This window comes from Humulus lupulus, chromosome 8 (genome assembly GCF_963169125.1).
Source record: "Humulus lupulus chromosome 8, drHumLupu1.1, whole genome shotgun sequence".
NCBI classification, from domain to species: domain Eukaryota; kingdom Viridiplantae; phylum Streptophyta; class Magnoliopsida; order Rosales; family Cannabaceae; genus Humulus; species Humulus lupulus.
The window spans coordinates 109248128-109275682 of NC_084800.1; the positions used below are offsets into that span (position 1 = coordinate 109248128).

At 33.3% G+C, this 27555-nt stretch overlaps 1 protein-coding gene across 1 annotated transcript; it reads left to right on the plus strand.

Moving 5' to 3' along the window:
- The first annotated feature begins 12606 nt into the window (after nucleotides 1–12606).
- LOC133798299 (nematode resistance protein-like HSPRO2) lies at nucleotides 12607–14432 on the plus strand. Its single transcript, XM_062236540.1, has one exon. It carries the CDS (start codon nucleotides 12742–12744, stop codon nucleotides 14182–14184), a length of 1443 nt encoding a protein of 480 aa, XP_062092524.1. The 5' UTR covers nucleotides 12607–12741; the 3' UTR covers nucleotides 14185–14432.
- Nucleotides 14433–27555: the final 13123 nt, after the last annotated feature.

A 27555-nucleotide genomic window follows, 5' to 3' on the forward strand; every position in this document is an offset into this window, starting at 1 on the left:
AGGGACATTAATTAGCCTACTCGAGTACCGGGTCACGGTTACCCAAACGTGCGATCTGTGCCGCCTCGATCCAATGACCCACGGGAAGAGTATCTCAAGTATCATCCCATCCAATGATCCTCTTTAACACAGAGATATTAAAAAGGTCGTTCGTGCGGATGGGACGCTTCAGAATTCGCACTGACGTGTGACTGCCAACACGGTACCCAATAGAATGTCTCCTGACCCATCAAATTCGAGTGTTGTCGATGCACCAATTGCAAGGGGACACGTGTGTGCATCATGATGAAGCTGAAAGATCAGGAGGCATCTAAACGGTCCTGAAGTAAATGAACCAGGGCTCTGGTAAACAAACCCGGATCCTAGTAAACGGATCGGGCTTCTGGGACTCGATCAGGGACACTAATAAAAACGCTCACTATACAAGATTTCGGCAAGCAATTCCCCACGACAGCGGACCCGTTGCCTTGGAAGTGAACCAGGATGTATATTGATCCGGGAAGGCAACAACCTTCCACTGTGCAAGCACAGATGAAGGCTTGGGGGTAATTGTTATCCCCGTTTCTCCCCAAGTGTACGGATCCACATTCTGAGTCTATGGGCCGCCCTAAAGGGACTTAAGGCCCAGGTCAGGCCCAGTAGACGAAGACGGAACGAACTCTGGCGGTCCAAATCTCAGTAAAGCCCAAAGGGCATCCCGGAATAGAAGCCAGGACCATCGCGTTGGCATGTTGCATATTCCCAGACCCTTCCTCCTGTATCCCCTGGGATGCAATGAAGAGGTCATGATTCCCAAGTCCGAGATTAGACCGGGACGACGGTGGATGAACCCGGGTCTTGGTAAACGAATCGGGACCCTGGTAAATGAAGAGGGATGTTGGTAAACGGACCTGGACTAGGTGACCTGGTTGGGCGTGATAAGGTGTCCCCGATACTGACATCACCCCAAAAAATGTGGAGTTGTGTCCCCATAGCTAACCTGCAGAAGAGGTTACATCAGGAATGTAAGCCGTCGGTTCAGAACCGTACTGCCACTACTCTGACAGATCCTGTCCCCCGAATCTCCCTTGAAGCCCACGCGACCTAGACTGAAGCAACATTCTGTCGTTAGTCTTATAGTATGGTTACGCTTGGGCTGGCCCAATGGGTCTTGGTTAGTGCATTTTATATATTAAAATCATTTGTATTAAGCCTCCATCAGAGAGAAAATAATGTTTATACCCTTATTGGGCCTGGATTAGTCCGGCCCAAAACTCAGTGTACTCATCTACCTATAAATATGAATAGTGATGCACTGGAGAAGGGGATAGAATTCTTCTCTGAGAAGCATACACTGCTCAAATTCAGAGGCTTAAGCTCCTGAAAAGCTATAATACAATTGACTCGTGGACTAAGACTCTTTAATGCCCCTACCACGTAAAATTCCTTGTGTGATAATCTTTATTTATGACTTTTTAAGCTCTCTTATCTTTCATAATTCTAGTTTCCAATAAACTCGGTAAACACCAATCAAATGAGGGCAATTTATGAAATAAATTTAAAGCATGTGTTGCAATTTTTGTCCAAAAAAAAAATGGTAGAAAGCATAAAGCCATAGTGGTGACCGCAGATTTATGCAAAGAAATCCAATCCAGCCAGAAGTTGTATTTAGTTGAGTGCTGTTGTTGTTGTATTAATCCGTTGGCTCGATGTTTTTTTAGCTATTCATTATCCTTATCCAAAGTAGCTAATGATGCATTATTTTTCAACATCAACATTTGATTAAAATATTTAATCCAAAGTGAATAATCACCCAATTGAGAACTTAAATATTGTTACATGCAATGTAATTTTTAAAAATAGATTTTGAGAGATCCCCATTTATATTATGGTCTTCTCGGCTATCTTAAAACCCGACAAAATCAACTAAATAAAAGAGAAATTGTAATGTGACTGGGATGATATGATAAGAATTAAGCATGATGGAGAGGGCCGCTCCTCTTAATAATAATTAATAAATCAATTGAGAAGAGATATTGGAGTCCCCACTGGATTTCCAAAACCCTTTCGTGACTTTTGACTCTCAATAAGGAAGCAAAAAAGCCCTCCCATGCATCTAATGTCTATCCACTTTAACAAACACAAAGTTGACTTTTGCTTATATTAAGGAGGCTAATTTGATCTTACCTATATTCCTATAAATATATATATATTTTAATTTTCATTCCTTTCATCAACAAGAGCTTAGTTCTCCCTGTCTTTTCACTTTGAATGAACTAGTGGTGTTTATATATATATATATAAATATATATAGGGTAATTTTTTGGTAGGCTCCCTACCCGTAGAATTCTTTTGTGTTTCTCAACTTTTGAACAGTTTTCGGCGCGATTTTTTTTTATGACCGTGTATATTGTAGTTATTTAGAGCATCCTGCAAATTTTCAGAAAATTCTGAATAATTTACAGTGCCGAAAACTAAGTTCAAACATGTTATTTTTCACGGACATAAAAAAATTAGTCACGTATGCAATAATCTGTTTTGGGCACTGTAAATTATTCGGAATTTTCTGAAAATTTGCAGGATGTTCTAAATAACTACAATATACACGGTCATAAAAAAAAAAAAAATCGCGCCGAAAACTGTTAAAAAGTTGAGAAACACAAAAGAGTCCTACGATGAGGCTCTTTTTGAGAACCCTACCAAAAAAAAACCCCTATATATATAAATATATGGAATTTCTACTCTGAGGCCGCAGAAATACCCTTGTATAGATATATGTTTCTCAAACCTCAAATAAAATACTCTAATATGATCAAGTTTCTAAATAATAATAAATAGTTAATTAAGGTACAAGTGTCAAGATATGAAAGGTTTTCTTGTAAGCTTGTTCTTTATAATAATGCTATGTCAGAATTAAACCGTGAAAGAATCTAGAAAATGAGTTTGAGACTGCAAATGGGTATGATTTTGTTCCTTTCTATGTGACTCAGTGAGAATCTAGTCATTTTTGCTTATTAAGGAAAGATGGAAATGGAGAACTGGCCAATGGAAAACCACAATGTAGCCGTCTTGGCATGTTTGCCAGTTACTATGTCGGAATAATTGATTTATAAATTAAGGTGTTCGTTAAGTTTATTATATATATATACCAATTTTTTTTACGGGAGCTTAATTTTAAGTTTTATAAGTATGATTTTCAGTATTTTTTGATTTGTGAATAATTTTTAACACGATTTTTTTATGATCATGTATATTATAACTATTTAGAGTATCTTGCAAATTTCAGAAAATTTCAAATAGTTTACCGTATCGAAAACTAGGTTCAAACACGTTGTTTTCCATGCGTATAAAAAAAATTAGTCACGCGTGCATCAACATGTTTGAACTTAGTTTTTGGTACTTTAAATTATTCTGAATTTTCTAAAAATTTGCAAGATGCTCTAAGTAGCTACAATATACACTGTCATAAAAAAAAATCACGCTGAAAACTATTCACAAATCGAGAACACTGAGAACCCTACTAGTAGAGCTAAAGTGAAGTTTCAAAAAGAAAATTCTCATATTTAGGATATAACTTGAAGATTATGAAACAAAACAAAGAACGTGTAATAGTGATCAGATTATGTGTTCTAGTAATTAGTAGTATAATGCATACACGATTCAAAATAAAACCAACAAGTTATGCATTTTGGAACTATTACTCTACTCAGAAAAGAACTATGATACCAGTTTCTTTCCTTTTTAAATTAAATTTATGGATAAGGTTGAGTGGAACAATTCAGAAAAAGATTAGACCATAATAAATATATGGTTGTTATTAATTTTCTTGTTTGAGTTGATTTTTTATATAACTTTGGTCAAAACTCCAAATCACTTCAGTTCCTGCCTCCTGGTGTCTAAAATTGTGGCTAAAATTCCTCGATGTTTTTTCTACTCAATTATTTGCTTTGAGGGAGTCATTTTCTCTTCATTACTGTAATTTTGTTTGGATTAAATTGATGGAAAATAATAGATTCTGTAGATGAAATGTACTATAATTCAGCCAAAAATTACAATCTAAAATTGCATAGTACATCTGTCACAATCTTTGACTCAAATAATAATCCTCACTTGATTTGCCATATCCCAAAAAAAATTCTACTTTTATATATGTTAGGCTATTATATATGTATTTGGACATGTACCAGAAATTAAGATTCAAATTGATTAATTGGAAAGAAAAGAAAGTTTGGATAAAATCATGGAAAGGAAAGAGAAAATGGATGAGATAATATCAGGTTAGTATGTATACGTAGTGGCCCAATGCCAATGCCACCAATGAATCACATACCCATTTTCACAGCATATATGAAAGCGATAATTTCCCGATGTTTCGGCCTCGAAACATGCTTCCTTCTTAGGAAACCACTCCTTTGACTCCGGAAAAGTCAAACAAAGCGACTCACCTATGTGCCCCACACTCTCATACTTTTACAAGTCTAAAAACTAAACTAAATCATTCTAAGAAAGAAAATGGCAAAACCGGATAATATTATGCTATGGATGACATCTTTAAATTAATTATTTCGTAATTTTCAATGCTGTTCTTGAATGGAAAAAGGATAATCATGTTTTTGAATTTATAGAACATTATAGTAAATAATCCCGGTAATATTTTAATTTTTTTCTTCTGTTTTGAGTTGGTTATGGATTTATGTCATAGTGACATAGTCATTCAATCTGCCATAAACTAATAGTAGAGCTGCCCTAAGCTAGCCATTGCTAGTTGATCTTAAAAGATCTATTTTTGTTTTTTTTATAGAAGAAGAAGTATACCTAAAACCCATATTATTTCTATTGCAAATAATTTACTATTTTTATTTTTTGGTTTAAACATATCACATATATATAGTGCAAGTGATTTGCACACCGTTTTTATTTTAATTACACAAATGCTTCACTTCATGAATCGTCTTATTCTATGTTCTACCTAATAATTAAAGTATGTAAACATTATTTTAAACAAATGTTTATAAAATGGTTATCCATTAAGTTTATTGAAATTAACAAAATTATCCTTACATTAATTTTATTAATCATCATACTATTGAATTTAAAAATAATAACAACTAATTTCTTAGCATTGAATTTATAATATACTTGTTTTTATAGTTTTCTTTTTGAACTTGTCGTAACTTTTAATTTAAACTCGCCATCAATTACCATATATATATATATTTATAATATAAACATATATATATATATAATTATTAAAATTTATAATTAAATTGAATTCTAAAAACGAAAACAGACTTTTTAAAATCGCGAAAATATAAAATAAATCGTGTCAACAGCCCCTTGAATAAACAATCAGTCCTATAGTTTTCTTAAAAATCACTAATACTCCACCAAATGTTTTCAATATGAGTACATAATTATATTTTTACAAATTAATAATAAAACTTGAAAATTATCAGGTTTTTTTTCGTTTGGTTTCATAATTGAGCGGCAATTACACGCGACGCAGAGACAAAATACTGCTCTTCTCGCTAGGCGTGGAAGCCAACTTATCTACTTAACCCTCTACAGTCTAAACGTACGTGACACATGGCGTAATTTAGTGCGTCGTTAGGCACCGCCTCGGGATCCTTATACGTCCACCTGTACACCCGACAGCAAGAGTGGATGAAGTGGGTGGCGCACGTGACCATAACGCCACGTGTCGGTACAGAGGGGCAACTCACATGTTCGAGAACACCACCCGCGTGATTCGTTGGCCAAAAAAGTGTTGCCTAGTTGGAGGCCACTACGTCCGCACAACCAATAAGATATGGACACGTGGATGAAAGAAGCGGTGTAATTGGGTGAAATTTAAGGCGGTGAACGCGGGAGCCGAGTCCAATGTAGGAATAATAATGTCTAATGTCTATCTCCCTTGTGGCCAAGTCCTTTGAACAAGGGTATAATTGGAAATAGACAAAACAGAATCAGAAGGCTAACGACGGAAACATACTAGTAGTACGAGTACCCCTCATTTGAACGCGACCAACGATAAAGAATAACGAAAATTCAACCCTCATTTTATACTTTTCATGGATAGACTATGAAAATTCATCCAGAGATATGGATGAAATGGCTGCTAGATATATAATTATTAAAAAGAAAAACTTGCGGCTACGCATAAATTATTAGTTTATTATTATTGTTTTTTTACTGCTTTGCTTGCTTAATATTTTCATTCCCCCACAAAAGAAAAATGATGATAGTGGAAGGGCTGTAGGTATTTATTCTTATTCATTGAATTGTGGGTCTTGTTTTCAAATCTTACAGTCAGTCAGTCAGAATTGATATAGTTCACATACATTAATATACAGCTATTTTCTTGTTGTTTTTGTTTTTAATTGATTTATATATATATTTTTATTTTATTTGATTGATGAGGAGAACTGGAGCATCTTTGAAAGGATTAAGGGAATTTAGTTCTGATATAATCATACAATGGTATGGCTCAACGAAGAGGCAACTGTCATGTTGACAAATATGATTCAATGTAAATAGATTTGAGATTTATGGTCTTAGTGAAGGCTTACTTTAACATCAACAACTTTGATTACAATTCATTCACTCATTCATTCATGCTTTCTACCCCTAATATTAGTTTGTCAACCACCCTATGTGTGCTTGTCACGTTGATAATATATAGCCATACACATGTATATACATATAAATACCATTTTGTTTCCTAATTAAAATAAATTGCACAAAAAAAATCATTTTTTTAGTTCCATTGAATTGTTTAATATATTGTTTTTAAAAGTGAAAATGTAAACATGCACGCAACAATGGGTTGAGTGTTACAAAAACATATATTTACTAGTGGTGTTCGTAGTGCGTTTTTTCTCTAATATTTTGGACCGCACCATATATGCAGTTTGAACAATTTTTCAAATCGCATAGACCTCAAATTACATAAATCGCACTGCAAAAATACGGTGTGGTAGGACGGTTTATACCTATCGCCAAATAATTTAACAATTAAATATTATAATTAAAAAAGATTCATAATAAATATTATTTTAATTAAGGAGGAATATATTTAGATTGGAGTAAAATATGTGTTAGCATTCTATGAAACATTATATATTTTTGTAGATAATGTGTATATTATATTATACTATATAAATATTTATGCATTAACTTTAAATGTAATAAAATTGAAAAAAATAATATAAAAAAGTTAATATATATAATGATACGGTGCGGTGTGGTGTGATTTGAACCACATTTATCAAATTTAAAACCTAAAATCGCAAACCGCACCGCACCGTGCAGTTTGGCAAAAATACAAACCACAACCGCACCTCAAAGGTTTCTAAACCGCAAATTACGGTGCGGTGTTGTGCAGTGTAGACGGTTTGTGCGGTGTGAGCGGTTTTATGAACACACCTAATATGTACACATATATAAGGTAATATTATTTGGTAGAATGATTGAGATTAATAATAATTTAAGAATTTATATTATTATTTTTATTTAGTTATAAATTATTCCTGACTTTTCCCTTATAAAATGCTATTTTAATTTATTATCTTTTGTTTCTCTAAATTCATCTATACCTATATGTTTTTCCTAGCACTTCATTTGCTTCTATCTCTCTAGTTCTTAAGTCTAAGAAATAAACTTAGGACTTAATTAATTTGTATTTAGTTATTAAAAGGAGATAGTGATTAATTTAGAACCTGACAAATATAGGTTTATGAATCTAATTTCTAAGAAATACCTAAATATTTTTGTAAGACAAAAAGAAAGAAAAAAACCACAAAATAGAAATGGACACTACTTTTCCCCTTGATGACGCCAAGTCAAATTAAAGAGAATATTCTTAGCCTTAGCTGTTGAGCTCAACATTAGGTAGTTTAACAAATTATGAAAGTGAAACATAATCAAAACTTGATTACTTTTATGTCTCTAGAATTGTTGGCAGGGTAATACATTCTCTTTAATACCGTTTTAAAACTCTTAATACTATTTGAGAAGATAAGTTTTTTTTTTGGTTGCTATTTTCAGCATTAAACTTCTATAAAAATTATTTATTGCCACGTCCAGGTTATTCCTGGTTGGCATTTTTATTTTTCCTCATGGTTAATAAATGCATTCAAATCAAATGTGACTTGATGTGAATGTGGGGTACTGGTAACCAATTTTCAGATTAGCTATAGCATAAGATATTTTGGATAACACTTGGAAATACTATTTATAGCTTCCACGTGTTCCGAAAGGCTGAGATGTTATCGCCTAGTACTAGTCGTTTTCTGAAGAAGCAAGGCCAAATTTTCGAGTTAATTTTTTTTCTTGGATCTATATTTTTAATTAAATAAATAGATAAACATCGAAGTCCTCTTAAACCTAGTTATACCGACAAAGGCATTTGTGATTGTATGCGGAAAACGTTGTCACTTTCTTCAAATTTGACCAACCAAATTGACAAAGTGAAGAACACAAGAAGCATCTAGGAAACCCTCAAGCATAATTTTGCCCCATTTTTTTTATATAATTATCATTAAAAAAAAACTAAAGTGATATATCAAGATGAGTTTCTTTATAAACTAAATCTATTAGTATCTAAGGCACTTTTGCAAGGAAATTAGTAGCTACTTTTTCTTCATTTATTAGAGAAATGTGGGAAATTTACTCATTGCTATCTAATTCTGATTAAGACATCTCATCCTAGCTTTTTGATAACTCCAACAAGCAAATCTTTCTCGTGTAACATTGTCTAATTTCCTCACTGATTTCTCCTAAATATAATGGTCACATAATAATTGTTATCGTATTATTATGCATTTAGTTTGAGGGAGATTCTCTCAATTTGAGAATGCAAGAATCATTAAAGGATAAAGTAAAATTTAGTATATATATATTTATAGATAATTGTTATAATTACTTTAATATTAATTATTGAATTAAGATCAATTATTCATATTTATAGTTGTTAATTAATATTTTTTAAAATAAATTTTGATATTTTAAAATTTTTTGAAATGTTACCTGATGAAAAAGATGTATTTATTATGAAAATATAATATTGTTAACTTTTTATTTTTCAAATGCATGTTAATTTCTAAATATAGCTAGTGTCTCTCATTGGTTGGAAACAATAATAATTATGACAAAAAAAAAAAACTAAATTCGAAATTAATATAGAAAAAAATATTTACCAGTTGGTGACTTGCTATGTTGCCACATCATCATACTTGTTAGTACTCATATATGAGTAGTAATATTGAGAAGTCTTCCATATATATAAACATATGGGTGCACTGGTTACTACTCATAGATGGATACTTTAATATTAATCATTGGATTAAGACCAATGATCTATATTTATAGTTCTTAATTAATATTTCTAAAAATAAGTTTTGATTTTTTCAAATTTTTGGAAAGGTTACCTGAAAAACGTGTATTTATTATGAAAATATAATATTGTAAACTTTTCATTTTTCAAATGCATGTCAATTTCTAAATATAGCTAGTGTTTCTCATTGGTTGGAAACACCATTAATTATGGCAAAAAAAAAAAACAAAATTTGAAATTAGTATAAAAAAATATTTACATGTTGGTGACTTGCTATACCAAGTCACTATGTTGCCACATCATCATAATTGTTAGTACTCATCTATGAGTAGCGACATTTGAGAAATCTTCCATATATACACATACAGATATATATGTGTCATCTTTGTTTACCCAAAAATGACTCATGATGATGTGACAAGAATTTATTACATGTGGTAGCGTTAAAGTGAAGGGATGTTGTTCGCCTATCGACCCGATGTTTATTACTTCATCAGATCTCGTGTTTAGATGCGACCAGTCTGGTCGCATTCTTCAATTTATTTCCTTTAACATACACAATCTTGTAATAACTACATTTATTATATTTTCTCTTTATAGCCTTGATACGCTGATATTAAAGATAATTAAGGCCCATTGGCTCGTGTAACCCCCTTGAGCCTATAAATATGAATGAGAGGGCTCAAAGAAGAGACTTTTGAACCTTGAACTTGAATACTCATAGAGAGAGAGAGCATAGTGTGATTATCCACAAAAAGTTGTAATTCTCCTAAGGCTTGTGAAACTGAAGAACCCTAGTTCTTTGATCACGACATTAGGATTCAACATCAATAAGAACACTAAGTGGGCGTAGGTTATTACCATACCACACAGTTGAAGCCGAACCACTATAAATCGCTTGTGTCACTTTCTTCCCATTTGATTCTCTCCTTAATTTCCATTTTATTCTTTGTAGTTATTTTGACTTCGTGTTGTTGGCCAAATCAAATGTCAACAATCTTCATGCACATAAATTAATCAATTGATAAATTACCCTTTGCCAACAACAAAACAATAACAAATGGTTTTTTATATATGTATAAATGCTAGGTAGAAGCAACGTGCAATGCACGTTTGCTTAGTTTTAAAATTGTAAACATTGTCTATAATTTTAATAAAAACTGGTTCACTGTTTTTTTAATATATACATATATATATATAATAGAATGAATTATAATTCTATAGTATATATAAATATTTCTATCAATAATTTATATTTATATGACATCTAAACACAACGTTGACATAGATATATATTTACATGACTACATGACATATATATATAAAATACAATAATATTTACAAAAAATTAATAATAGAAATAAAATAAGAATAAAAAAAGTCATAGTGTAGACAATAATATATATACATCAGCTATTTTTAATTTCTAATGTATCTCGCAATGTCTTTTGGTGAATTTGATGAAGAAAAAAACCTCAAATCACTTGATAAAAAACAAACTATCACACAAATTTATAATATAAAAATATGATATGAATGTCTTTATTATTTTTAAATAAATATGGTTTAATTATTTACATTATTATAAAATATATTAAAAATATCATATTTTAATAAATTAATTAATTTATTTTTGTTATAATTTTTAAATTTAGTAGTGACAACAAAAAATTATATATTATATGTTTAATATAATATTAAGTTTAATTAAATTTTATTTAAGTTATAAAATGTATGATTTTATTATTTTTAAATAATTATCATTGTAAAATATCTCAAAATTATCATATTTTAATTAATTTAATTAATTATTTATTTAAGTTTAAGTCATATTTACAATCTACCATTAAATATAAGAATATTCTGTTAAACATAAGAATATTTCGTTAAAATTAAAAAAAAAAAAAAACCCGTTAAAACCAAGAATTTTCGATATCTACCAATTTTTTTATATAGAATATATAAATATATATATTTATAAGATTTCTCAAATGTTACTACCTCTATATATATATATATATAGTTTTAGCAAATTGTGGCTAAAATATTTAATATTTTTAAAATGTTTATTTTTATATTTAATTTTTTTTTCAGTAAATATACCCAATATTTTTAAAATATTGTACTTTTATACTTATATTTTATTATTTTAAGAAATAATAATAAAGTGAATGAGAAATATAAGTTTTTGAATATTTTTTAAATTTTAAATTATTTTTTATTTTTATTCTTTCTCAACATAACTAATATAAATTAACAATTAATAAATTTTTTATGCAAATTAATAAAAAATAATTTAAAACAATTGAAAACTTATATTTTTATATCAGTTTAAAATATAATTTAAAAAAAATGAAGGAAGAATATAAGTTTTAATTATTTTCATTAATTTTAAATGAATTTTTTTTATTATTTTGAGAAAGAATAAAAATGTGAAAAATAATTTAAATTAAAAATTTGTATTTTTCTTTCAGTTTTCTATTATTTCTCATAATAATATTAAAAAATAAGTATAAATAAAAACAAATATTTTGAAAATATTAGATATACTAACTGAAAAAATTGGTATAAAAATATAATATTTTATGATTAATATTATATTTAAAAAAAAGATTGAACCTAACATATATATATATATATATAACATTTTGAAAATATTAAATATTTTAGTCGAAATTTACTCAATTTCTTAACAAATAACTTTGGTCGTTAGTTGTGCCTTTTTCATAAATGCAAACAGAAACCCGAATTTATAACGATGTGGGTAAATCTATTTGGTACGTTGTTGTTTGTTGTGCGTCTTTTTGCAATTATGGTTAACCCTCCACCAATTTTTTTTGTTTGAAAATTGTATTCAAGAATTACTAGAACATGACATGTGGCATCATGTGGTTTGACTCCATACCGTAACGTGGAAACTAGGCGAACCATTGGATCATTCCATGGCCTTATTAATTATTCCAGAAGAAACAGTGACCAAAGTCCAACTTCCAACAAAGGCAATTTCCTTGTTGGAAGGGTTCTGGCATGAGGACCCCTTCCACGTTTGGTGAAATGGATAAGCTTCATGTTAATGTGAAATATTTAAATCATTCAAATATTAAAATAAACATATAAATTATTAAAAAAAAGGATTATTAAATAAATATAATTTGAAAATTAAATAAACAGACTTATCTCATTCATAACAGTACCGCGTCTTTCAAATTCCTCGTTCAATTTTTTTTCTCTTTTCAGCTGTCGATTCCACACGCCTTTTCTTTTTATTTTCCATTCAAATATCCATACCCCGACTATAAATACCCAACTATCATCTAATACCTTCCTCAAATTCTCAAACAACCGCTAAACCTTCAAACAATTCGATTAAACTGTATATTTTATTTTGTGTGTTCAAATTGGTCCTTAAAGATTTTCTCAGTTAGACAATGGTCGATTTAGACTGGAAAGCAAAGATGGTATCCCCCGATATGTCAAACAAGTCTCCGAAACTCTCTAACAAGCTTCATCTCTCCGTTCCTGTCTCCGCTCGTGCCGTACAAGCCGAAGTGTCGGCGGCTTCTTCTTCGGCGTGTTCGGCCTACGAAAACTATCTCAGGCTCCCTGAGCTCAGGAGGCTATGGAGATGTAAGGAATTCCCTGGATGGAAGAACGAGTCGATTTTAAAACCGGCCTTGCAGGCCTTGGAGATAACGTTTCGGTTCATTTCAACGACGTTGTCCGACCCCCGTCCGTACGCAAACCGGCGGGAGTGGAAGCGGCGGCTTGAGTCTCTCACCAAGAACCAGATCGAGGTTATAGCTATGCTCTGCGAGGACGGCGAGGAAGACGAGGAAACTAGCGGTACGGCTCCGATTTCCGACTTTACCACGACATACGGCATCTTGGCTCGTAACGGCAGTCTCGCTGAGGTTTGGAATATCGTCGGCGAGTCCCCTGCCACGGTGGTGAGTCGGACCAGCGAGGGAAGCCTCCTCCCTCGACTTGTCACGTGGCAGACGTCGGAGGATGTCGCCCAGAACATCCTGTATTCGCTGGAGTGCGAGTTCAGGAGGTGTCCGTTCACTCTCGGATTGGGGGAACCGAATCTAGCCGGGAAACCAACACTTGAGTACGACGAGATTTGCAAGCCGAGCGAGGTTCATTCGCTCAAGAAGAGTCCGTACGATCAGCAATTGGAGAACAACTACGAAAACCAGACGGTGTACACCACGCAACAGGTCCTGGAGTCGTGGATTTACGCGGCGGGGGAGCTCATCCGGCGCGCCACCGACCGAATCGATTCGAAAAGCTTCGAGAAGGCCGCGAGCGACTGCTACATGATCGAACGGATATGGAAGCTTCTAGCGGAGATCGAAGATCTCCACCTTCTGATGGACCCGGAGGATTTCTTGAAGCTAAAGAATCAGCTCAACCTAAAATCAATGGATGATTCGGAACACTTGTGCTTCAGATCAAGACGACTCGTTGAGATCACGAAGCTCTGCAAGGATCTTAGGCACAAGGTTCCTTACATTTTGGACGTGGAGGTGGACCCCAAAGGCGGGCCGAGGATTCAAGAGGCGGTGATGAGGCTGTACTCGGAGAAGTCTGAATCGGAGAAGATTCACCTTCTCCAGGCGTTGCAGGCGATCGAGTCTGCGCTGAAGAGGTTCTTCTACGCGTACAAGCAGGTTCTCATCGTCGTAATGGGAAGTTTAGAGGCCAAAGGGAACCGAGTCGTGGTTTGTCCCGACTCCTGCGACTCGCTGAGTCAGATTTTCCTCGAGCCAACGTACTTTCCGAGTTTGGACGCGGCAAAGACGTTCCTTGGAAATAGTTTCAATCAGGACCATCTCGGCGGGTTGGATAGACGAACTCGGCAGAAGTAGTAAGGTTGACCAGGGTTCACTTTGTCGACTCTTATAATTTTTGGGAAATTTCACACTTGAATTAAAAAAAAAAAATGAAAGAAAGATTGCACTTAATTTTAATCTATTAAAAAAAGCAGAAGATTATATTTATTTAATTAAATTTTATTACATTATTTTTTGTTATATGATCTGATTTATCTTGTAAGATTTCATGTATTCTTGTAGAAATTTTGAGGCATTGATTAATATTAATGCTGCTGTTTTTTTTTTAAATGGTTTTAGTTAGTGGATTTTTTTTAAGAAATAAAATTTTACTGAAAATCAGAGCTGATAATCATTTAATACCTAAAATTGAATACATAAAGGATATAGCAGATATAAACTCAAAGCTACCATAGACTATAAATATCATTCATCTTCACTCCAAAAGATGACAGCAATTCATGACAATTGTACGTTGAAGGCATTACTGACCTTAGAGCAATCAGATTCTATAATTATAGACAAGTATCCCTGGCGAATGCGAAAATGGACTCCCTGAAACAGAATATTGAAGCTTAAACCACATAAAGAGCATAACAAGCATGGACTGATACTACCGAAGAAGTCAAAAAAAGACCAGTTTCATCTAGAGCCACAATGCCCAGCCCCACTTTACTCTTAGCTTCATCAATACCGGCATCCACATCAATTTTAATAATTCCACCTGGAGGAGGTTTCCAAGTAGGAGACCATGTCGAAGTTCCAAGTACCACCGTTGGGGCCTTGAGCTTTGGTTACTGAAATTTTGCAATATAAGTGAGTCCAATTGACCACCACATTAGGATTTCATAAAAGAGTCATGGACCATCTTATTCCTTTTCATCCATATCCTCCAAATCATGATACTGAATTGCTCCAATTCGAATTTAGAAAGCAGACTCAGGAAATCATGCACTACTTCATAAAAAGTCATGTTTGGAGGAAAATCATGAACAGACTCGAAAGGACAATCCCTAAACATGTCTCTAAGCGACACACATCCTAGAACAGTGTGAATAGTGGTTTTCGCCTAGCTATGACAAATAGGACGACAGGGATTAATGTTCATACCATGTTGTCGAAGATCAACATTGGTGAGAATTCAATCAAGAGAAGCTTTCCACAAGAATAACTTCACCTTAGGAGGAATATGAAGGTCCCAAAGAGCCTTCCACCACCAAGACTCCCCATCTCTCGAAGAAGCTTGACCATAGCCCATCGAAAGTACCGCCGCCCAGCAGCCATTTTTTACGATATACGAACTTGAGTCCACAAAATGCCAAATGAGCTTATTACGTCGAGCATGAGTAAACTTCATTCTCAGAGAAAGATTGTCGATCAAAGATTCGTTCCATGCTCTAGTTTGATCCTTTAGATAGCTCATAGTCTCCTCTACATCAAGCACTCGCTTAAAGCTAGAGAGGGCTAAATATTTTTTAGGAATCCATCTATCGAAGTAAATGGAAGTATCTCTGCCGTCACCAATTAATCATCCAATTATAAGAAATTCTTGTCCCCAAATAATACTTCGCCATAAATAGTTAGCACTAAAATTATGTTTGGTCAGCAAAAAGAAAGTCTATGAAAAATAGAGCCCTTTCATAACCTTGTGAGCAAGGAAAGCAAGATTATCATAGATTCGTTGTTGGGAGAGAGTGAGGTTACACCACTACAATAATAATAACCTGCACACAATTATCATTGACAGAGACGAATAAAAGATTGAGATGGAGAATGCAAACCCAAATTTTAGACCAACACTCTTGGATCTTCTTGAAAGCTTCTAACTCTTGTTAGAACACCACATGAAATTTCTTCTTCTTTGACGGAAATCAAAACCAAGGTTTATACACGAGGAGTATCGCTGTCCAAATTCTCTATTTCGTAGCCCTTAATGGATGCTTGAGATTTTCTCTAGAAGAAAATAAGAATTCGGATTGAACAAGCCTTTAAATTCATAAAGACAAGCACTTTCTTTATGAATTTCTTGGACAAAACTTGTGATCTTGAGAGCTAGAGAGAGAGAAATTTGAGAGAGAGAGATCAAATCTATCAAAACTCTGAGAGAACCTTTTTATAGTGTAGGCATCGTCATTATATCTAACCAATAGGATTAGAGCTTTTAAACACACCATTTCGAGCTTAAAACACGTGTTTGTACGAACACGTCAGGCGACGCATCGCCTGCTAGGCGATGCATTGCCTGCTGTGCATTGCCAAAACCCTATGTTTTAGGCGATGCAACGCCTTCAAGGTGGAAATGCAATGTCACCTAGGTAGGTCAAAACTCTCAAACCCAAACTTTTTGGGCATTCTTAGATAGCTCAATGTCTCACTTTGGATCCAAAAACACAATTTTTAAATGCCTACAATAGAAACTCAAATTTTACATCTTCACTATGTGAAACCATTTAGTATTTTACACCGAGCTTATGTAAGAACACTTGACTTTGTATTTTAACCAATCCTAACATTCCCCCACTTGATTAAATACAAAATTCTTCTTCTAGCTCAAAACAATATTGATGCCTAAAATAAAGTGTCTTTTGACTTGAACTTTACCTTAGTGAAAATGCCACAAAATCTTATCGAAATCATTGGTTATTTAAAAGCTTGAAACAAATATTCCTTATGATAAAACCGGTGATACCTCACACACCTCCACTTGGCCATTCATTTTCTAAATTTTCTCGTTTAGCACTTATATGGCCAAGTGCCCATCCTTTCACGAACTTTCCGGTGAGAAACTTCAACTCCCATGAGAGGCTGCACCACCTCTAAGTTTACATAGGTGAAATTCTTACATCATCTTTGCTACCTTTATAGATGCTTGTTGCACTTAACTGAACTTCATTAAAATCCATTGGTTTGACCCTTACTTGGTAGCAACCAATACTAACTATCTTGGATGGAGCTCACATTAACTTTAGTGTTGAAACCATCCACTTATCAATGACTTGTTCTTACCCATTGAACTTTTTTTATTGATATTAACAAGGTTGGATTTGGTTTGCCATCATTCATAAGTCTCTTATTCTATGAGTTTCAGTCCTATCCCTTTTGAAGTGGAAATTACTAACCTTCTCATAAGAGGTTTTGTAAATGGATACGCTAAGTTCTCACTTATCTTAACATATCAAATTGATATGATTCCATCTTGAATCAATTGTCTCACGTATTCATGTCTTAGACTTATAAGTCTAGACTTCCTGTTGGGGTTATGTACCGACCCAAATTTGCTAATAAGGCTTGGAGCCTTGATTAGTGTGCCTGGAGGGCAATAATTATTATACTGTATTAATTTATGTGAATTTAATGAATATATGGTTAGAATGCATGTTTAGGTGATTAAATATGCATGTGGGCCCCATTTGGTTGTTGAGGGCATAAACGTAATATATGTGATATTTTCGATATAATGGTGATATATTTGTGATGCACGTTCTGAGACGGTCCTAGAGAGCTATTTCGCTAAAAGTCACATCGGGATTAAATACCCAGCTCGGGAGGAGCCTAGGGGTATTTTGGGAATATTATAAATTAGTTTGGGAATCTTGAGTAACGGTTAATGGCACTTTGGTAACTTGGGTAACTATAGGTAACCATTGTGGATAGTTACTTTAAGTGAGAAAATGGTATTTTTGTAAGAGGATAGGAAAGGTCTAGGTTGCCCTTGAGGATTAGCTAGAATAAGAGTTAGATGGAAGGGCAAATGGGTCTTCTGGCTTAGATATAGATAACCTTGGTTGAGGGGAAAGGCTGGAACGTTCTCATCCTTGTGTTTATGCAAGAGCTTGGCTTTGGAAGCTCTAGAGAAAACTAGGAAAAAACAGAAAGGAAGGAAAGGAATCTCTGAATTTTTGTGGGATCAAGAAGGGAGTTAAGGCCAGAAAACTTAGAGGATTGTTCTACATATTGAGGTTCAGCTTGAATTTAGTGAATTGAGCTTGGAATTTGATTGTCAAAGCAACTCAAGGTCGAATCTCCACTTGAGATTCTCAGTGAGGCTCGGATTAGAGGACCGTGCTCGAGGGTTCAGTGCTCAAGAAACTCGAGACACAGGTAAGAAAGCTGTTGTAACCATAGAGCAGGGCGAGGCCCCATAGTTGCGTTGCAGGACACGACCATATATGATTATGTGTTGGGTGTAGACCATTGATTATGTTAGTATATGTTTAAGTTATGTTTTAATTATGCTGTGTATGCATATATGTGAATGATCGGCTAGAGCTGGGAACGGCGAAGGCCGGGAACGGCAAGGGGCCGGGAGCAGCGTTTAGCACGCAGAGTGCGAGTTGCCAGGGCAAGACCCTAAAGGATACTTGGGATATCCTTACGGTGTTTACCGCAACCCAGGGCCTGGCAAAGCACTTGGGATGGCTTGGCCGTATATGTTTTGCTTGTTGGCGAATTTGTTATATGCTGAGTGGTTTATATGCATATGTTATATATCTATGTGGAGTTTTTTTGCTGGGCTTCGGCTCACGGGTGCTCTGTGGTGCAGGTAAGGGCAAAGAGAAAGTCAATCGACTGTGAGTATGGAGAGCGTGAGGCAGCGCGTACATGTCTGGTCTGCTCGGCTGCCACGGCCAGGGGTATTTTTTCGAAAGTTATTATTAAAGAACCCTATTTTGTCGTATAATCGACTTAAAGTATATTTTGAGTTGTAAATATTTATAAACAGTATTTTGGGATCCCAAATGTTAAACGTTTTATGATTTTTAATAAATGAAATTATTTTCAAAGTTTATCTCTCTGTTATGATTTAATTACACGTTTGCCTTAAAACCTTGATTAGCGAGTTAAAAGCACATTTTAAACTCACTTAGTAACAACTCTAATGAAGTAGGGAGTTACAGGTTAGGCTATAAATTTTGTGATACAACTCAAGATAAAATATACCGGTAATCAACCTTTAATGATAGTAAAACACAAGTTACATAAACTAATGAGATAAAAGTTTAGAGTAGACATTTCTTGAAGAACAACCCTGATAACATAAATGTAAAGACCCGACTAACTAAAAGACTTTGGACCTTAAAAACTACTACGACATACCACTATCTTTTGGATACATACATAAAATAATAGACTTTATTATAGAAAATCCAAAATACGAGATCCCATTGTTATTACATAAAATCATAAAGAAAACAAAACCTGACGGGTGTCATATGCTGCATCAAATTTAATTATTAATTTTAACCACTTATAACAACTACTTCAGTATAGCGGTAACTAAGGGTTGAACCCACAAGGACTACTATTCAAAAAATAAAAAGTTAAAAAAGAAGGGATTTTTAAAAATAAAAATAAAAATAATTAAAAATAAAGTTAATAGTTAAAATAGTTAAGAGGTCATTATCCAACACTAAATACTCATTCAAGCATTTAATAATAACATTGATCTATATTCCCAATTAAACTATTAACCCCGCAGATAACACTTAAGCAGTCAATTATCTCAATTTCCCTATTATAATTAATTAAAATTCAAGCGCTCTTAATTAACCATTTTTACCAAGCAATAAACCCACTAAGCATGTGATCTATTTAACCTAGGAAAAGCATTACACTTTGTGGAAACAAGTTAATCTAGGCAACAAAGTCATTAAACATGCAATTCATTTAACCTAGGTTCTATTTTTCATCACAACTTAAATACCCGTCACAATACCTTAATTGCAATTTATCACTCTACTTAGAATCCTAAACTATTAGGTGAATAGAAATCCTAAGATGATAGTAGAATAATGAAAAACCCTAATTAGCGGTTGTCTAAACAAGATTTTACAAGATGCATGACATTCAAATAGAAAAATAGAAGCAATTTAATATAAGGAAATAAAAGATCAATGAAAATTATTAAAAACAAGAAATCATATTTAGGGCTTTGAAATCACCCTTAACAATAAGCATAACAATAAATAAAAACTAAAATTACTAAAAGAAAAATAGTAGAAGAGAATGTCTCTCTAAAATAGAGAATAGAGAGCCAATTTTCAAATAAAGACAGACCTCTATTTATAATAGTCTCATACTAATTAAAACTAATCAAAATAAAATTTAAAATTTAAAACTTAAACTAAAACTAATAGATATTAATTATCTTTTAATATTATAATGATATCTCCAATTTTCGAATTTGGAGTAAAAATATCTTCTTGTTGGTTGCAAAATTAGATTTTGAATATGATATTTTCGTATTCATCAAGAAACTGAATTTTCCCACGCAACTAATCGTATTTTGGCCATATCTCCCTCGATATAACTCTGATTTGGACAATTCAATACGTTTTGGAAAACTTAGAAAAATATCTACAACTTCTATTTCTCAAAGAATTTTCAAAATATGCCTGAAATAGTGTAAAAATTGATTGTGAAGTTTTAGCTCCAGCTTTGTGTCAAACTCTAGTTCAGATTTCAATACTTTATTTTCTTCATAAAAATACACAATTTCCTATAAAACCAAATAAAAAAATCAAAATTAAATATTTCCACATAAAAAATATATTTAATTAAAGTCAGAAATATTAATTCAAACTTAATTTATTTTTATATTAATAAATGTGTATTTTTACTCTTAAGATTCTTTTTAAACAAAAAAAATCACAAAATACAAAAAAAAATAAAATTAAAATCATTAAAATAACTAAAAACTAACAATTTCTAAGCCTAAAGAAATTAAAAATATATGATCAAAATTGAATTTATCAAATTTCCCCACACTTAGATTTTGCTAGTCCCTTAGCAAACACAAATACTAAAACTAAACTAAATACAAACAATAAAAATATAAAGCCAGGGTCTTGTAAAAAATAATAATTGTCTAAAAGATTGCATAAATATATAATTCTAAGAAAAATCTAGATTCACAATCCTTAGAATTTCAACTTAAGAGTGATTACCTCTTAAACCCATTTCTTGTATATGTGTGCACAATTAAATTCACTATATCACTTGCACCTAAATCAATTTATACATGCCAAAACTAATTAAAGTGTCTCAAATATATAGATTTATTATTAAGAATATCCACTCCATAGGCTTATTATCAAATCATTCTCCACTAATGTAAGTACACATAATCAAATGATCAATAAGACTTATTAGGCTTATAATGTATGGCTAAGGTTAAAGGTAGATGAGAAAGACAATTTAGGTTCAAATCACACCATAGCATACAATTTCTTCTACTTTCAACTCTTACAAATATTCCATAACAATTTACATTAAGTTTACTATTCTCTTTTACTTTTCAAACTTAAATCTTACTATTTCCCCCACACTTGAATTATTGCAAGTATTTTTTTTTTTCTTTTTTTTCGTTGGCTTTTTTTTTTTCATCTTGAAAACTTTTTTTTTCTAGAATAATAGGAGATTTTACACATTTAAAGAAAAACCCCAATACAAAGCCTTAATCTCAATACTTTCGCTCTTTACAACTCATTCACAACAAATAAACAATCAAACACTATATATATGGTGTTACATGTTTAAATATAAGGATATATTATTATTTTTTCATAAGGCTCGTGTATAAGGGTAAAATAAGAAAAACAAAAGGATATTAATAAAGCTCAAAATTGGTAACTAGGGAATAAATAAATAAGGTAGGTTTGAAAGGCTCAACCGGTCCAAAGAAATTGCCTAAATCATATCCTTAATCATATGTAATTTATAAATTTCGTCTCAAATAATTATCAAATAAGTTCTAGAGTAATGGAGAATAAATAAAAATATTATCTTAGCATGCATAAATCTCTTTAAGTACTAGCAACTTAGTAAATTCAATTATGTACATAAATTCAAAATTAAGAATCAATCCTAGGCGGTAATCAAAACAAAAGTCAAGCACACAGTTCATGTAAAATCTATCATTTTCCAAAAATCATATCAATCACAATAAAAAACTCTTATCATTGATTAATTACTTTCAACTTAACCATGCTTTTTTAAAGCTAATAAAAACAAAAACAAACTAAAAAAAGAAGAAGATAGAATACGACAATTTTTCTCCCCCCACACTTAATATAAGCATTGTCCTCAAGACACAAATTGAATAAAAATCAATGCAAGATAAAAATATAAGGGTAAGAAAAACTCCCTCAAATACTTTGTTTAACGTCATTAGCTCGATTGAGTCTTGCTCATGTGGTCATTATGTTGGGTCATATCTATTTGTTTGTTGTGAGACATTGAATGAATTGATAAACAATTGATAGTCATGAGCTGCTTTCCATGTTCATTTACATGCACCATCTAAATGAAAAGTAATGAGCCTAATGCCCAGTAAGGAAAAACTACTAAAGCATAACATAAAATATAAGACGTAAAGACATAAAACATAAAACATAAAACATAGGACTAAAAATTAATGGCCATTAACTCATTATCGTAGTATGTGTTAGAAGCCATCTAGGTCCTCTTACTAATATTTAGAGGTAGGTTTAAACATAACTATAGTCTACGATAATGATAAAAATCTCGGGATTTGCTTATTTGCTATCTAAGCAACCATATTTCCCAAGCGACTAAAAACATAAAAACAACATAATACATACATAAAGCACATAACATATAAAACATAGCACATAGAATCTAACAAGTTTTCCTTACCGAAAACCGGGGTATTGGAGACAAGTGCGGGATTGAAAACTCTTAAAACCAAACAGTAAAACTATAAGATTCCTAAAGAAAAGAAGATGAAAAGAAGGTCTAAACCATCAAGATAAGAACTTACCGAAAACCTTAAGTTTCAAGAAAATCAAACGCCTAACCTAAAGCCATTATAACAAGTTAGGATTTGAAGAAAAAGAAAAGAATAAGAGGAATTATAATGAACTAAACCCAAGGGTAAAAAGTACCTTAGGTAGCTTAGAACTTTGATCTTACACCTCAATAACAAAATCACACTCTAGCTTACTTCCCAAGTGTTTATAAAAGCTTAGATTTGAAAGCTTTTAACCCCCAAACCCTAGTGTTTCTCTCTAAAATGAATTTAGCAGCTTGGAGGCTTTGATAAGTATTTGAAAGATGATGCAAATGGCTGAGTGAAAAGTCCTATTTATAGAGTTCAAGGAGTGAAACTAAATCCCTTTAAAATGAATAAAAATTGAATTTTATGCTCAACAGATGCTCAGAACAAGGTCAAAATCGTTCAAGAACAAGGTCAAAATCGTTCAAGAGCAAGTCCAAGTTGTTGAGGGCTCTTTCTAGGTCGGATTCCACGGATTTTCGAAAATGGCTGAGGGAGTCAATATATCGTCCCCTATAGGCGATATTTCTCCTACCCCATATTCCAGAGCCTCCGTGGTTTCATTCGTGTGAAGTCGACATGTTTTTTGTATCAATCATATGCGATATATCGACCCCTATAGCTGCGATATATCGGCTTATGCTGATATATTAAACATGTTTTTGCACACTTTTAGCACACTTGAAGTTGTTCAAACCACTTTGACTAAGTAATACGAGCTCCTAACATCTAAGGGAAGGTTCTAGACTTCCTAGGTTTATCCTTGATTAATTTATTCATCTAAAATCCTTAAATCCTTAATAAACATACATGTGACAAATGTCACATTCTTAATTATTCTATCTAAACCTTAGGTTATAATAAATAATATTTCTTAGACCTGCTTCAATAATCAAACCTTATGATAAAAATAATATTTCTAAACTATAGGTTAAACTTATAAAATCCATAACTATCTCTATGAGTTTCCAACTAATTCCCGGCTTGAACCAATAACCACAAAAACTAAAATACTACAGCACAAGCTACTACTATCTAACTAAGCAAAATTCTGAGATGCTACAATTCTCCCTTACTTAAAAGAATTTCATCCCCAAAGTTTACTTACCAAAAAATTCCGGATATCGTGCTCAAATGTCTTCCTCTAATTCCCATGTTGCTTCCCGTTCTGTATTATTACTCCATAAGACCTTGACTATTGGAATACTCTTAGACCGTAATTCCTTTATCCCCTTCTCCAGGATGCGAACTGGTCGTTCCTCATAACTTAGGTCTTTCCGAAGTGATAACGTATCATACTTGAGAACGTGGGATGGGTCCGACACATATCTACGCCGCATCGAGATGTGAAACACATTGTGGCTATCTGTTAGAGCTGGCGATAAGGCTAATCTATATGCTACTGGTCCCACCATGTCCACTATCTCAAAAGGACCTATAAACCAGGGACTAAGTTTGCCTTTCTTCCCAAATTGCTTCACTCCTTTCATAGGAGATATTCTTAAGAAGACTTGTTCTCCGACTTTGAATTCCACATCTCGTCGCTTGGCATCTGCATAACTCTTTTGTCGACTCTGAGCAGCGAGCATACATTTTCTAATTAGTTCCACTGCGTCTTGAGCCTCTCTAATAGCCTCGGGTCCAATAAATTGTATTTCTCCTACCTCGCCCCAATGTAACGGCGACCGAAATTTCCTTCCATAAAGTTGCTCATAGTGTGTCATATCGATAGTTTCCTGGTAGCTATTATTGTAGGAGAATTATATAAGTGGAAAATACTTACTCCATGATCCTCCAAAGTCTAGTACATAAGCGCGCAACATATCTTATAAAATCTGTATGGTACGCTCGGACTGTCCGTTAGTATGAGGATGAAATGCCGTACGGGGACTTAGCTTGGTGCCCATGGCTTGCTGCAAGCTTCCCCAAAATATCGATGTGAACACCGATCCTCTATCGGTACTATGGTCTTAGGGATTCGATGCAGTCGTACAATATCTCGAACATAAATGTCTATGTACTGGTCTATAGTGTACGTAGTCTTGATAGGCAAGAAGTGAGCTGACTTGGTGAGTCTGTCTACCACAACACAAGCTGAGTCATGCTGCTTATTTGGTCGTGGTAATCTTGTCACGAAGTCCATGGCTATGTCTTCCCACTTCCATTCCAGAATACTAAGTGGTTGCAATAAGCCTGCGAGTCGCTGATGTTCTGCCTTTACTTGCTAGCATATTAGGCATTTGGATACATATTCTGCTACGTCTTTCTTCATTCCTGACCACCAATATAGTGCCTTAAGGTCGCGAGTCATCTTCGTAGATCCCGGGTAAACTGAATATGGGATAGAGTGCCTCTCTTCTAAAATCTTCATCTTAAGTACATGGACATTCGACACACATACCCGACCCTTATATCTCAAGAACCCTTGTCCTGATATAGAGAAATCCGTAGTCTTGTCTTCTTTGATTGCAACCATATGTGATAATTATTAGGAAAACTTATACATGATCTTTATTTATTTTCATGTCACTACAACAATTTTGACTTTATATTCCATTGAAAAATGACATTTTTCAAAAAGTGTTAATGTTTAAGATATTCCTATTGTTTATTGGGCTAGTAAGATCTCATATATTGGTTTCTAAGTATGATATTGAGCATTGGGCCTATCACATGTTTTTTTTTTCTTTTGATCTCTTATTCTCACTTCGTCGTAGTCTCTCTCCACCCCGCCTTCTCTCTCACAGATGGTCTCCGTCTCACTTCACGACAGTTTCTCCTCCAATTCTTTGTCCATTCTCCGGCGCCGTCAACAACACTAGCGAAGCTTTTCTCTGCCTGCACCACGTAAGAATTTTGAGATCTCCACTTCTTTAATTGCTCTGATTGTGTTTAGGGTTTTGGTGGAGGACCAAGTGTATTCGATCGGCTTCTGAGGAAGACCAGAGGACTGCAGAACTGAATCTGATACGACGCTACTAATGTTGCCAAAGTAGTAGAAGGCGAAGAGCAGAGTCGAACATTGGCAGTGGTGACTGATTTTATGGGTTCTTCATCAAAATCTTAATACGACATCGAATTCCAATGATTTTCTCTCTCTCGCTCTATTGGGATTCGCAAGCCCGTAGGAGGTATCAATCATCATCTCAGTTGTATTTGTGTGTGTATACATATAATGTAGATATTGATACAGTATGGATTATATATATATACACATATATGTTATGTAATGATCTTTATTTAGGTTGTAATTTTTACTTTGAATTAGATATATTAATGTGATTTAAGCATTATTCTGATTAGATTATTCTGAGGCTGAAAGTTTTTTTCCCTTCTTGTGTACGTTATAACAGATTCTAACCTCTATTTCTAGATTGCAATCATTCCAATTTCAGTAAGTCTTTCAATAAGGTGCTAGCACCAGGTATTTGAATATATTGCAACAATGATAACTTTTAAAATGAGCCTTTGAATATTGTCAGATGCAACTAGTTCTTTTGATTGGCACAAAGCTACAACATATTATTGCGACCCTGGCACTAGAGAATGTTGGTTTAAGAGTTCATGGAGAAAGGATGAGGCCAAGGGATGATCTTTTCTGGTTTAAGAAGCCAGATCTTCCGTTATCAGTGATCCATTTTTGTTCTATTCCAGGTCAGCTATGATCTTTATGAGACTATGATTGCATTCATTGGAATTTTAGATCTTCAATTTTTTGTTACTGCTGATACAAGTTGACCAGTCTGACAAGTTTTAGCCAAATTACTAATAATAAGTGGCTCCATTGGCAATAGGTATGGTTGGAAATTGAAACATGACAATAATAAATGTACTCTAAAAATATGACTGCTAAGTCGTAACTAGTGTTCAAGGGTCTAATTGTCTAACTCTAAATATTAAAACCATAGTAATGGACCTATTGGCATTTAGTACAACTTGAATAATTTTGTTAATCTGTACTAATAGTCACATACAAGTATACAACCATTATGTTTGTTTAATAATCTTAGTTTACTTTTTTTTATGACTCATGCTAACTGACATCAGAGGTGCTCTGGGAATAATGGTGGTCTTTATGGTGAAAAGGGCATTGTCAATGGAAGAAAATGTCCCAAGGGCCTCTATGGCACTTACTGCAGGGTATGTTTCATATTTCCAATGGTACCCAAAATATGTTTTTTTTCCACTTCTGAATCTTTATTGTTACTTGTCTATATGCACACACACAGGCGTCATAGTTTGTAGCTTAATTGTTTTTGTCGAACAGGGAGGCAAAATCATTCTTCTTCCCCTTTATTATTCCTTTATAATCACTAGAAATTAGGGTAGTACAAGTTCCATGAAATATAAAGTAGGGTACCTAGAACTGAGAAGAGATTTTTCAAGTTTTATGTTATTTGAGTGTTGAATTAAAGCGATGAAACTCCCATTTGGTTGTTTTCTTGACTAAGAAAATATTCTTAGTGTTAGCACTTAGTCTACTTATACAAGTTGAATTGTGTTTTACATAAATTTTATTTAGTTGCTATACAATTTTACAGGAATGCCCTATTGGCACATATAAAGATACTGATGGCTCAGATGACAATCTTTGTATTCCTTGTTCACTT